The 13,272-nt window shown below is 42.7% G+C and overlaps 1 protein-coding gene and 2 long non-coding RNA genes across 4 annotated transcripts in view; 2 read left to right on the top strand and 1 right to left on the bottom strand.

The window, feature by feature from the left end:
* The window catches only part of LOC127382568 (uncharacterized), a 175,770-nt gene that overhangs the window by 69,664 nt on the left and 92,834 nt on the right, over positions 1 to 13,272 (top strand). The gene's annotated exons all lie outside the window — the stretch shown is intronic.
* LOC127382569 (uncharacterized) lies at positions 275 to 5,692 on the bottom strand. Of its 2 annotated transcripts, XR_007888991.1 has the most exons (3): positions 5,270 to 5,692; positions 1,215 to 3,576; positions 275 to 1,023 (listed from the first exon to the last, which is right to left on the bottom strand). It is a non-coding gene; the product is annotated as an uncharacterized LOC127382569 (long non-coding RNA). The 2 variants fall into 2 exon arrangements; XR_007888990.1 differs by having other exon boundaries at positions 275 to 3,576.
* PEX7 (peroxisomal biogenesis factor 7) overlaps positions 5,769 to 13,272 on the top strand; it is a 37,692-nt gene continuing 30,188 nt past the window's right edge. The window contains exons 1-5 of the mRNA XM_051614366.1: positions 5,769 to 5,953; positions 6,668 to 6,725; positions 8,105 to 8,255; positions 12,306 to 12,383; positions 12,689 to 12,797. Of these exons, the coding sequence (XP_051470326.1) occupies positions 5,797 to 5,953; positions 6,668 to 6,725; positions 8,105 to 8,255; positions 12,306 to 12,383; positions 12,689 to 12,797 (553 nt within the window). The 5' untranslated portion in view covers positions 5,769 to 5,796. The remainder of the gene's footprint in view (positions 5,954 to 6,667; positions 6,726 to 8,104; positions 8,256 to 12,305; positions 12,384 to 12,688; positions 12,798 to 13,272) is intronic.

Here is a 13,272-nt window from a genome sequence, read left to right on the forward strand (position 1 = left end):
GAAAATTAACAAAAAATATTAATTCAGGGAAAGGAAACTAATTGAAATAACCAGCACATGGCTAAAAGCTGTGCTAACTTTGCAGGCCACGCAGCTGGGGAAAAGGTCCTCTGAGATGTGAAATAGCACGTCATGTCTAGGGTGAACACCTCCAACGTTCAGATTACTTGCAGGCCAAGAGGGAATCTCTAAGGAATTCAAAATGGATTGGAAAATGAAATTATGCTGAGACTTCTGCAGCCTGTTTTTTGAGCATAAATACTGTCAAATTGGATGATCATTTTATTGCCTTATATTTTATTAGAGGTTTTGATGAAACAGGTACAGGAGAAAAGGAGGAAAAATATACAATATACATATTTACAGTTATGTTTATATGTCACATCAATGGGTCCATCCTGTTAAAATTGATCTCGTTAAGACTAATCAACTTGTTGGCACAAAGCCTGCTCCTGTATCATTGTTTTCCATTACTTCTGTAGACAGCAGGTCAATTCTGGAATAATTAGAAAAATTAGTCACTGCAGTAACTTCAGTAGCTCTGTTTGCTTTTGCGTTAAGCAGTCCCCTTTTTCAAAGAGATATGCCTGACATTTGCTTCTGCTGATAAGAAATGGGTAAATGGGGTGGGAAGATGACAAGCAAACTAAGTTAAAAGTTAATATTTGCTAATCTGTCAGATACAGTAGGTTATTGTTTCTTGCTACAGTCTGAATGGCAATCGGTGTTTTTCTAAATAATGTCATTTTCCACAAAATGCAGAATCGGTGTTAATCCCCTCAGCACTGCAGTTACATCACCTTACAGGATGCAAGAACAATATGTCTCTGTTGTTTTCGAGAACAGCCCGTGTTTGTCAAGCGCAGAAGGAAGTCTCAGCCTGAAAGGAGACGGAAGCAGCATGCTATTCTACTTAGCGCTGCTGACTTGTGAGGCTTGCTTCATTTTTAGCACCTCATCTATTAGAAGTTCGTTTGTCTATTGATTAGGCTGGGAGTGAGGCTGGGCTCAACCCTGTTGAATCTGGAATAACAGAGACAAATTGCTGACGTTTTTATAAAGTGAAAACGCATCTTTCAATCTGTTAGCTTTTTGAAGTGAGCGACTAGGCATTTCAGGAGCTCTTGTTTTTAATGTCTGATTAGGAGATAGTCGTTCCAAGGATTTTTTTTAAACCAAAATAACACCCCATTTGTTATCAGAAGTACGCTCACCTTGTTCACTTTGTTCTCAAGTGCTGTATGTGCAACTAACATCTTCAGCACCAGATGGTTTGCATATAATCACCATTCAGTATCACCCTGTTCCAGCTCTGCTTTTTTAATGACAAAAACAAACAGTTAGCTGCAAATTTGTTGAAATAATAACCTTCTCTTCATTACATGTTTTTAAAGCTCTACATCACTGGCCTTTAGGTTTAACCATCATTACAATTTTAACATTCAGGAACTTGCCACCTCTGTTGGTTGCAAAGATAAACACGATTTTTGATGGGTGACAAACAGCATATGACAGATGCCCCAGGCTTGATTCAGTCACTCAAACTAGTGTAAAGAAGCTGCAAGACCAAAAAACGTCATTCAAATGTATCCCAATTTCAAGAGATGAAATGTAAAGCTTTTAACGTAATTGTCCAAATTATATTTTTCATGTATTGTGGCCTTCAGTGTCCAGTAGAGGGAGAAAAAATATTCTAGACTAATCTGTATTGTGAATGTTGTTTATGGTTGTGCTCGTGGAACTGACAGAATGGACTAAAATACATCACTGAAGATATTTGGTTTAAAATGGATGCTAAACTTTATCCATACTTTAAAGTCCTCTTATTTAACTAAAGGACAATATATAGGAATGAGAGATTGGAGATACACTGTAAATTCTTCACTGATAAGCGGGACAAAGAAGTTTGCAGGAGTAAAGTCCAGTGTGCCTTAATTATGGGTGTAAAAAAAAATAAAGAAAGAAAGTAAAGAAATTTGCAGATACAAAAATCTGACTGAGATATTGAAAGCAGATAAACTAATGGAATTTCTGTAAGCTTTAGACTGGAACTCTCACAAGCAGCTGAAAATATTACACTGAAATAAAACAAAAACAAACAAACAAACAAACACAACAAAACTTGTTTCTAGAAACTGTCCTAAAAAGTAAGACAAAGTACATCAGTGCAGCCAGCCAGAAGTAGCCTTAATGTTCTGTAGAGTGCAATGTTTTCTTACAGGGCAGCCAGCTGCCAGTCTTTCAGAAGAGGTAAATCTATGATCACACTGAACATGTAAAGCAATTTTCAGTACACAGGGTCAGGCAAACAAGAGACAGGTGGCCATTGTGTAGGGATGCAGCCTATCACCTTGTAACGTGTAACAGGAATAACAGGAGGCATTTTCTTACCTAATGATGGCACGAAGCACGTAACTGTCAGTCAGCAAAGCCTAGCAGAGCAGTGAGGATACACGGTTTGTGGATGGGTATTTCATCAGTCAGGACTGTCCTTGGAGCACGCTGAAGAACATGCACTGCTCTTGCTTCATAGCCTTTTCCCCCGTAACAACTCACACTTCTTTCTGCAGTTCCTTGTCTGAATCTTCCTCTGCTCCAGCGCCTTTCCCTCCTCTTGCTTCTTTTGTCCTTTGAAACTTCCAGAAAAGCCTCCGTGCTAACTGCCTTTCTTCCATCTTACACAAGTCTCCCTTCCCCACAAGGGGAGCCTTTGCCTTTGCATGCGTTCCTGCAGCCCCCTTGATTACTTTCATTTGTTTGTTTTCACTGTTGCCAGTTTTGCAATCTTACCACAGCCTTGGACACTAAATGCTTCTCTTAAAGATTGCTCTCACACAGCTTTATCACTCTGTGTGCATTTTATCTGGAAACAACTCTATGTTTCTATTAGTCCATGAACATTCCCTGTTGCAGTAGAAAAATCTTGATAGCATGAAGCCTAATGAAAGGCTCGGTAACTACAAGACAGAAAAAAGTTGACTGCAGTCCCTGAGTACTTTCAGTGTTTCAAGCTACCTGTCCTTGCAGGTGAAGGAATAGCTCACCATTTACTTTCTCTGGTAGAAAAGCTTTTTTCATTACTTCTTCAAATACCAGGACTAGAACCTTCCTGATAACTGTTTCTGCTGATTATTTTTCAGGATTTGTGTGTACAGCAGTGATGGTTACCAGCTCAACTCACACCTAAGCTGTCAGCTAGCAAACTGAGGAAATGAGGGATGTGTTTGTAGCAGAACAGAGCTCACTAGACTACCTATTCCAATGCTAACAAGGGGTATGACTGTGAGCTGAGCTCTGAGCTCACACAGCAGCATAAATATAGCCTAAAACCCGTATAGTAAGCAACTTCCCCTCTTTTTTATTCACTGAAGTTAGGAAAAAATAATCCCCGTGTAGCTGTGGCATCCTCCCGGGCGCGGCTGGCTCCGAGCTCTGCCGCGGATCACGGCTGCCACCTGCTGCTGCCGGCGGGCGGCCCGGGCACGGCGGGGAGAGCGGGCTCCGGGACGCTGGCTTCAAAGGCTGCTGTGCTTGGTGGCTCTTCACGCTCCTTGAATGTACTCATCTGCCCAGAGGCTGAGGAGGAAATACAGTCACGGCTAGCAGCTTTATTTGTTGGGCCCTGCTCTCTTTGCTTGTAAAATAGCTGCTGGAGTTCTTTTTGTCTGTGCTGTCAAATCTTGCTATGGAAACACTTTTGCTTGCTGTATTATTTTGCTTCCTACTTCTAAGCATCTTCAAAACCTGAATTCACAAGCTTACCTGTCAAAAAAATTGTTTGGGGAACTAGTCTTTCTCTCAGGACTTCCTTGTAACCTTTTATCCACTTCTTGATCTTTATGAGAAGTCTTTTAATCTGTCTTTAAAAGAAAGCTGGACCACTGCTAAGAACTGCTTCCTCTTTGCACAACCTCTGCAGAATTTCACTCTCTGCAAAAGATCAGCTAGATTTGAAAATGCACCTGATGGCACCTTTCTGATACTTGGATGTATCAGAGGCAAACTGTCCATGGGGCAACTGGACTTTACATCATGAAGCACTTGACACACAAACACCTCACAGAGCTGAGTCCAAATGTACTTACTGCACCCCCGTGGTGCCCGTGTGTCACAGAACCACAGAACAGTTTGGGTTGGACGGGACCTGGAAGATCACCCAGTCCCAACCCCCTGCATGGGCAGGGACACCTCCCAGCAGCCCAGGCTGCTCCAAGCCCCATCCAACCTGCCCTTCAACACTGCCAGGGATGGGGCAGCCACAGCTTCCCTGGGCAGCCTGGGCCAGGGTCTCACCACCCTCACAGCAAATGTTGGTCATCCCAGTCACAAAGAGCAATTACTTTAAAAACACTTGCTCAGAAAATTGTCTTGAAACTTGCATTTGGAAAAGATAAATTATTTTTTTAAGATTCTGCAGAGACTGACATTCATGAAATTTGGCCTGGAACAGCCAATTCAATAAGGTATTAATTTGCCCCAGGGTTAAAAAAAATATTCTGGTCTAATATCATGTCTGTCAATAAATTACACTTATAATTTGTCAGCTGTGAGGCTTTGGGAGGTGCTGTGATAGTCCAAAGGATACATTTAGCTTCACTTGCACTGAATTTGCATTTATTTTATTCTAAAATCCTGGAAGCTGTTTGATAAACATATTTGTTTTCATTTTTAATACAAGATCAAAGAATTAGAACTGCCTAATTCAGTGACCTGCATCTGAGTGCCAGCTGAAGCAATTAGGCATTTGTGTGGCTTTATAATAGATTTTGTAGCCAAGGTTTAGTTTTAATTATAAGGCTGATTGGTGGGAGTACATAGCTATCCTCAAAGCTCCATGATGTGAGTAAATAATCTAATTCACCTTTACTGTACCTTCCTAATGTATAAAATAAACACTTTTGCATTTTTATCTCTACACAGGCAGAGAGATCATTGTAAGTCATTAGGGCAGTCTGTGTCCAGCTGGAATAGTCTGTATAGTGAAGTTCTGTATATCACACAGGATAGAATATAACAAACGTTGCAGCAGCTGCTATCAAATACTTACTTTCTAAGCCTGACACCCCCTCTCCTCCCTCTCGAAGGCAAAATTTCCATGACTTAAACAGAAGCTGTCACCAGTGTGTGTTCATAAAAGGATTTTGCTCATAAACGGATTTCCATAAAGCCTAGTTGCATCACAAGCATAATTGTGAAGTATGCAGATCTACTGAAGAAATTAAAGTATCTTAGAAGGGCTTTTTAAAAGAAAAAATGACAGGCAACATACATATTTATTCCATGTTTGAAACACCTTGTGCACCGGAGTTGATGCACACACTGGGAGCTGATGTGTCTTACGCGCCATCGAGAGGGGGGATCGCCTGGGAAGTCTGAAGTCGTCTTCTCACCAGGAGGCCACAGTGCAGAACCATGAGGTGGGGGCGCCAGGCGGTCAGGGGCCCGGTGAGCTCTACTGAGGGATCGCTCTGCGGTGCGTACGGACACCTCACAGCACCGGGCGGCCGGTTCCTCAGCAGGCCCCCGCAGCCCACAGCTTTCCTCTGAGGTCAGGCTACAAGGCCGCCCCGGCGGGACAAGCCACAGGGCCGTGCACTGGGGAGCTGCGGAGGGCCGTGCACTGGGGAGCTGCGGAGGGCCGGCGCGGCCACCGGGCCGGCAGCACAGGCCCCGGGCCCCGGGGCGCAGCGGAGCCGCCCCCGCCAGCGCCAAAGATGGCGGCGGCGGAGCTTCCGCCCCGCGCGCGGGGGCGCTTCCGGCGGGGCGGAGCGCGGCGCGGCCGTTGCGGGCCCGGCCATGGGCACGGCGGGCGGCGGGGCGGGGCGGCTGCCCGGGGCCCGGGGGCTGCCCGCGGCCCTGCGCCTGCCCGGCCTGCACGGCTACGCGGTGGAGTTCTCGCCCTACTGGCCCGGGCGCGCGGCCTGCGCCGCCGCGCAGTACTACGGCATCGCAGGTGCGGCCGGGCCTGGGCGGCGGGGGACGCGGGAACCGGGGCCCTGCGCGCCCGGCGGGGCTGCTCGCGGGGCCGCTGGAGCGCGGGGCCCGGTGTCAGCAGCCCGGGAGCTGTCGCTGCTCGGTCCCGGGCCCGGGGGACCCGGCCCGGGGGGCCCAGGCAGGCCCTGCCGCCCCGGCCGCGCGCCGAGCTGCCCCGCCTCGGGCCCGGTCCCCGCGGGCGCCCCTTCGGGCGGCCCTGCGGGACAGCAGCGCCCGCGTGGGCCTGCCCGGGTGACTTGTGTCGTGTCCCGGGGGCTGCGTTTGTGCTGCTAGATTGGGGGGGGGGGGATGCCTGCTGGTTTATCGTAAAGATGAAAGGCAGCCCCGTCTGGGGTGTCTGCAGGGTGAGGTTGTGGCTGTAAGGCTGCCGTGTCTGTAACCTTTTCCTGAGGAAATGTACGTTTGTGCTTTACCGGTGAGTTGGTTTTTTTCCAGCCTCACCCACAGGAAATACTGAAGTTATAAAAAAACACCCAAAACCCATCTGATGTGAATGAGTTGCTGTTTCAGAGAATAAGAGACAACAAGGTGTTTATTTATGCAACTGATTTTCCTCTCTAAAGTCCAGATGCCCTTTGTATTTGCACATAGGAGCTACCTCAGAGCAAACACCATAGCTTCTTTTGGCATGGGAGAACTAGTTGTGATGTTTTCTTTTCTGTTGCTGGTTTAGGTTGTGGAACTCTGGCAGTGCTGGAACAAAATGAAGCTGGGATTGTTCTGCTCAGGAGGTAACATAGCTTTATGTTTTATTTTTTGCACGAGAAAAACTTATTAGTTTTTCTTATTAGATCACCTGTGAGTACAGGACACAACTTATTTTTAGCCATGAAAAGCATTGCATCCACACGACAGTATCTACTGAGGATGTGTCTTTATATTTATGTGCATATGAGTGTATTTCTGTGTACATAGAAATGGTAGGTTTACATTGCATGGATTATGTTATAGGAGGTAATCTGGATTGCACCAGTAATGTAAACTGTTTTATAGAAAATTACAATGGAAATTAAAAGCAGCCTCTCTAGCTTGAAATTTAAAGTTTTAACTTTTTAGGAGCAGTGTGTTGCCACTGGAGAAAGGTTAGGAAGAAAGGGATTTAATACTTGGCCACCATTGACCTAACATTTTTTTTTTTAAAAGCAAATTTTGAAACAGCAATTGTTTAGATTAAGAGGGCTGACGTAGACATGCTTAGCAAATAGTTAATCATATCCAGAGAAGCTTCTTAATTAATAGTTATAAAGCAAAACTTTTGGAAGCTGTTCAATATTTGTAGTTCTGTTAGGTACTCTGGTTTAGTACTGTTCATTTCTATGTTTCCAGTGACTCCATTTATTTTGTGGGAGAAAGTCCTGTAAGTTCCTGAGCCACAGGCTGTGTCATTTTCTCTTCTGAAATGATCTGTGTGTGTGCCTTTCCCTCATGATTACTGCAGGATGCAATGAAGTTTAACCTGAGCTTAGGTGAACCCTCAGTCAAGAGGGGGTAAATACATTCATATTTACCATCAGATAACTGCACGGTGATTGACAGTTGTTCATAGCAACTAACACATGGTATTTGATCCCTTATGATGAATTGCTGGGGTGTCGAAAGCCCCTTTTAAGGGAGTGCAGAGATCTTTAATATGTTCATGACTGACTTTCTGTTGGTTTTTCATTGTGGCTCAGCTTCCTAATGGTGTTGGGAACTGGATAGAGCTCTCCCAACGTGACTTTTATTTCCTTGTTTACCACAGTTGTCACAGGCAAAGAGCTCCTACCTCAGTAGCAACATCCTGGAGAAACTATAGATCAGGCTGAGACATGTGGTTCCTCTGTGTCTGCCTGGCTAGCTTGAGACTGAAGTCAAATTTCACTCTCTGTGTGTGGGAGGTTTGGCTCGTTTATGCTTTAGCTTAAGCAACCTATTCTGGCATACAGTTGTGAAAGTTGATATTATAACAAGTAAGTTACTTGCAAGGGGATTTACTGGAAAGCCAAATATAAAAATGTTGTTTAGAATGGTAAAGAGGGTGATTTAAATAAATACTGTCTTTGCATGTAACTAGTCCAGACTTTTGTGTTGTTCTTTCTCACTGACCAATATCTTCATTGTTCCAATTTAGTTTTGACTGGAACGATGGCCTGTTTGATGTGACCTGGAGTGAGAATAATGAACATGTGTTGATCACTTCTAGTGGAGATGGATCTCTGCAAATCTGGGATACAGCTAAAACCAAAGGTCCCCTGCAAGTCTGTAAAGAGCACACTCAGGAGGTAAACCAGGCAAACTTGAAAAACTTCATGGATGATCTCATGTTTGAATTACTAAGAGATTTACTTGTGGATTTATAATCAAAAGTGGATTTTGTTGTCTATTTTTTAACTTTTTTTGGGTCTGTGGTTTGAATTTATAGCTTAATATTATTTTGAATACCAAGTTAATTACCTGTGTACATATTCATAGGTACATTCATATACTGTAGTAGGTACTGCTTAATTACAGAAATCTAAGATCTTCAGAAACAGCATTTATTGTTTCTTGTAGGCCAAGTAGGTTTCATGAAAGTCCTGCAGTCATTCTGCAAGTTTTAGAGAATTATTGGGTAGGTCTCAGTCAGACAGCTGATGCATTTAGCAGTGTTATCCTTGCGGGTGTGGTGATACACGTTATTCAGATCCTTAGGACTTCTGTTGTGCCTGGGAACTGCTTATCCTTTTCCATCCTAGCATCTGTGAGATCCCGCTCAAATAACAGTAGCCCAATATTGGGACAGCATGTATTTTTTTAGCCTTTTGATACTGTTGTATTTGATTTTCTTAAAATCTCCATTTCTTTATGCAGTGCAATGTGGGTATAGAAAAATGCTATATGCTTGTTCATAAACGTGTGTTTTAAAGGACACTTCCTCCAAGTGATTTTTCTACCCTTTTTTTGTGTGTGTGAGCTTTCATTCTAGTGCTCCCCTAATTTCTGTCAAGTCTTTGAACTTTAGATGCAATCCATTTTAGCCTGGTTTACTGATGCTTTATCTAAATGACATAAATCTGGATAGAATAACCTTGTGGTTATATGGTCGATAAAAATGATGGAGGGAATCCAGTTTTGTATTCACAAATACAAAAAAAAGCAGAGAGGCTGCAGTTATGTGACAGTCTGTCTTCTGTACCTTATTTCTTTATGATTTTCCTGCTTTGGTTTAATACATGCACTATGTAAACAAAGAAGTTTGAGACATGAGTTTGTAGCTGTGGTCAGGATTTTATGGTAGTGTTCAAAGGCTGCTGGTAGTAACAGAAAGATGTAGGCAAAGCATGATACCAAATTTATTAATTTTTTCTTTCTATCATTTTCTCATTGAAATTCTGTCCAAAAGTTTATTTTGGTTCTGCGACCCCATCTGTTGTTTGTGAACTAAGTATTTCTGTATCCAAGTCTTAGTTCAGCAGGTAGCATGGGGAGGTGGAGGCACTCAACCACGAGCTAGAAAGGCAGTGCAGGACACATGAGCTGCATGTTCCTGGTGTGATACACAAGGTTTGCATTGATTCTTCATAAAGATGCATTAGGAAGATAGATCTCAGAGGAATATACCCAATACTTTGTGGTAAACACTGGTAGACAATGCTCTTTAAAATTATTGACTACCTTCCTAATCCTTAATCCCTGTCTGACATTTCTAGTTACAGTTTTGTCACTGCATTTTATAATATTTCTAATGCGTGATTGTCAGGGATCTGTTTCTGTTTTTCTAAGTGAGATAATTGTCCCTCCTGAAAAAGAATGCACATTTCTAATTTAAAAGCATGTCTTTATTGTCAAAGGACAATGAGTTTTATTCCAGCACTAACCAACTGCTAAATCTCATTAATAAATTAGTCTAATTTCTTTTGGTGTTGGTGAAATCTCACTGGAATGTGAAATAATAGAATGCTTGAATTAAATTTGTTCTGTAAAGTGAGCCTGAACTTCATTTCTGAACCATTTTTATATTTTTACAACAATTTTTCATCTTTTCATTTTGCCTGAGGCATTTCTTGCTGCTGTGTGGGAGGCATAAACTACTAGTAATGTCTTTTAAGATGGAAGGTAAATCACTAAAAGATTAACAGCTAAGGTTTATGCTGTCCCAGCTGCTAGGCACAGCTTCTAGTGCAGCATCTCTAAATTTATGTTGGATCCAAGCATGAAAAGGAAAGAAGAACAAAAGCCAGCTTTACTTGCTTCTCCACATCATCTCCTTGTCATTCTATTCCCATTAGCTGGACCTGTCACATACTAAATGGAAAATAACTCTTGCATTTTCTGAGCCACTTGTCTATTCTGCTTGGAGTTCTTGTCTGAAGATCCAGATCCCTTTGGTACCAATGCAGCTGTAGAGAGTTGGGCAGTCCCAACCACGTCTGCCACATGGACACAGAGCTGTGTCACCACATGTGCTACACAGATTTCTGTGCTGACAGCTGGCAAGGGAGCTGTAAACCAGATGTGCACTTTGCCTTTGAATCATAGAATGGTTTGGGTTGGAAGGCATCTTAAAGATCATCTAGATCCAACCCCCTGCATGGGCAGGGACACCTCCCACCATACCGAGTTGCTCCAAGCCCCATCCAACCTGCTCTTGAACACTGCCAGGGATGGGGCAGCCACAGCTTCCCTGGGCACCCTGGGCCAGGGTCTCACCACTCTCACAGGAAAGAATTTCCCCCTAATGTATAACCTAAATTTCCTCTCTTCCAGTTTTAATCCATTTTACAAGCCCTTGTCCCAAGTCCCTCCCCAGCTTTCCTGTAGCCCCTTCAGGCACTGGAAGGGCTGCTATGAGGTCTCCTTGGAGCCTCCTCTTCTCCAGGCTGAACAACCCCAACTCTCTCAGCCTGTCTTCATAACAGAACTGCTCCAGCCCTCTGATCATCTTCCTCCTCTGGATGCTCTCCAGGAGCTCCATGTCCTTCTTCTGTTGGGTGCTCCAGAATTGGACACAGTGCTCCAGGTGGGATTTCAAAGATAGAGCTGAGTAAAAGTAGATCTTATACATCCAAAATAGGTGGGGCTAGGTGAGCTGTGTGGCAAAGGTGCATATTTCTCGGAGACATGGTTCTTTCTAGAAAGTATTGAGCCGAACACTTGAGCTGAGCTGACTTTGTGACGCTGTTGTGTGCAAGAGGAATACTGCCTAGGGGCATTTCACACCGCAGCAGTTCAGGAGTTGAGCACAGGCCCCTGCACAGATTCAGGGGGAAGGAGAGAGACTGATGTTTGTGAGGAGCCTGGAAGCCACTTGTTTTCCATTCTTATAATATGGGCAGGTAGTTATGTGTCTCCTCTGTTATTTTAGCAGAAGATTGTTGGAAAGGAGGGTGTTCTAATTAGCTGTAGTACTGGTACTTAGTGGACAAAAGCCAAGATGTAAAGGCATGGTTTGGAAAAACAAACAAAATAATTGTCTCTCAGTTTGTTATTTGATTTTGTCAAGTGCTGTCTGAAGGTCTTGTACATTTGGATTCTGAGCCTCTCGGGAAGGGACATAGCACAGCATGGTGCCAGAGCAAAACACCTTTCAGTGTATGGGAAGCAGGACATAGTAACATAAAAAAGGAAAGCTGCAGATAATGCATTTTGTTTTTCTGTCTGCAGTGGTTGCCTCCAAAGAAGAGGGAGCTTATTTCAATCATGCAGAGAAAAGCAATTTTCTAATAGCTGAATGATGAATCATGAGGGAAGTTGGGTTTTTAATTTTCTTCTATTTGATTAAGGATATGAATGTAAAAGAGTGTCACAGAACCTGCAAAAAGATAAAGATCAAGAGTATTTTATGGCATGTATTTCATATGAGAATTAAATGTCATAAAGTGTTTATTGTTAGCTGAAACCTCAAAGATAACTCCGTAATCAGCCCTGAAGTGAGATGGTATTTACATTGCTAGCAATTTGAAGCTAGATATTTGAATAAAATTAGATCAGAGATAAGAAATTGATTTGAATTATGACTTTTTTACCATTTATAGAAACTTACGGTGATCATGGGTCTATATGGATATTGTTACAACTTTTTTATTTTTTAACTTTGTGTTTAGGCCCATCTCTACTTTTTTGGATGCTTTACTGAGCCTGTATGTACCTTTAATGCCAGACTGAAATGTTTACTTTTATTTAGGTAAATAACATTGTTGGCAGCTTTGCTGTGCTTGACTGGTGTAGTTTTTTTTAGTTGATTATGATGCAATCTGCAAATCCAGCTCTACTGTGTGAAACTTTGGCTAAGTTGAGTTTGAAACTTGTATCCTTAATGCTCTTTCTAAACTGTGGTGTCATATCATTTCTAGGCATATAGTGTTGACTGGAGCCAAACTAGAGGAGAGCACCTAGTGGTGTCTGGTTCATGGGATCAAACAGCCAAGCTGGTATGTTGGTTTTCTGCTGAAGGTGAAAAATGTGGTTTGTTTTGGACATGAGTAGTTCTTTGTGTTAAGAAACGGCATTGATTCACTTTTGGTCTTTATTTTCACTCCAAGGCTTAAATTCTGTTTTAACTGTTAATTTATCCCTCAGCTGATACAGTTTAAGTATGCAAATACTTTTCATGATACATGGTAAAAAAAAAAAGTTAATTTAGTCCTTTCTGTGTGTATAAAACTTTTTCATGTATGAAATCCTTTCCTTCCATATTTAATGTGTACCTCAACAGATTTCTTTTTACTTTATTCAGTGGGATCCAGCTGTGGGGAAATCATTATGCACTTTTAAAGGCCACGAAGGGGTCATTTACAGCACTATATGGTCTCCACACATCCCAGGTTGTTTTGCATCTGCCTCAGGTAAACATGATTGTAAAGGAATTCTCACAGCAAAAAAAAAACATTTGTGTGTTATTGGGTTAGTTCAGCACTTTGTCCAGCAGATGGTAGTTGTGTGTCATAACTAAAAATGGAAGGAGCTGCTGGAGTTGTATGTTTTGTTACAATCTTTAAATCATCCTCTTGGTCATTTAAGCAGGGATCAGCAGTTTTCTAGCTGTCACTTCAGTGACCTTGTGGCAGTTGTTTCTGTTACTTTGTGTAGCTCTCTTCCATTCACCTCATTCTTGTTATTGAGTGCTAAAATCATGTTTTATTTTGTGTTCTGGCTTACATTTTGTTCAAGTTATCCCAAGTGACAGTCGACTGTTAGCTCTGTGAGAAACAGTCAGTTCCTGTTGAACTGTTAAAAGTACTAATGGGGATATCTCTGCCTTGTTCTTTGAAAAGGGTAATAATCAGTTCTACTGTTCTGGTTTGGCCGGTGCTAGGCATC

The sequence above is a fragment of the Apus apus genome, chromosome 3 (genome assembly GCF_020740795.1).
Source record: "Apus apus isolate bApuApu2 chromosome 3, bApuApu2.pri.cur, whole genome shotgun sequence".
Lineage (NCBI taxonomy): Eukaryota > Metazoa > Chordata > Aves > Apodiformes > Apodidae > Apus > Apus apus.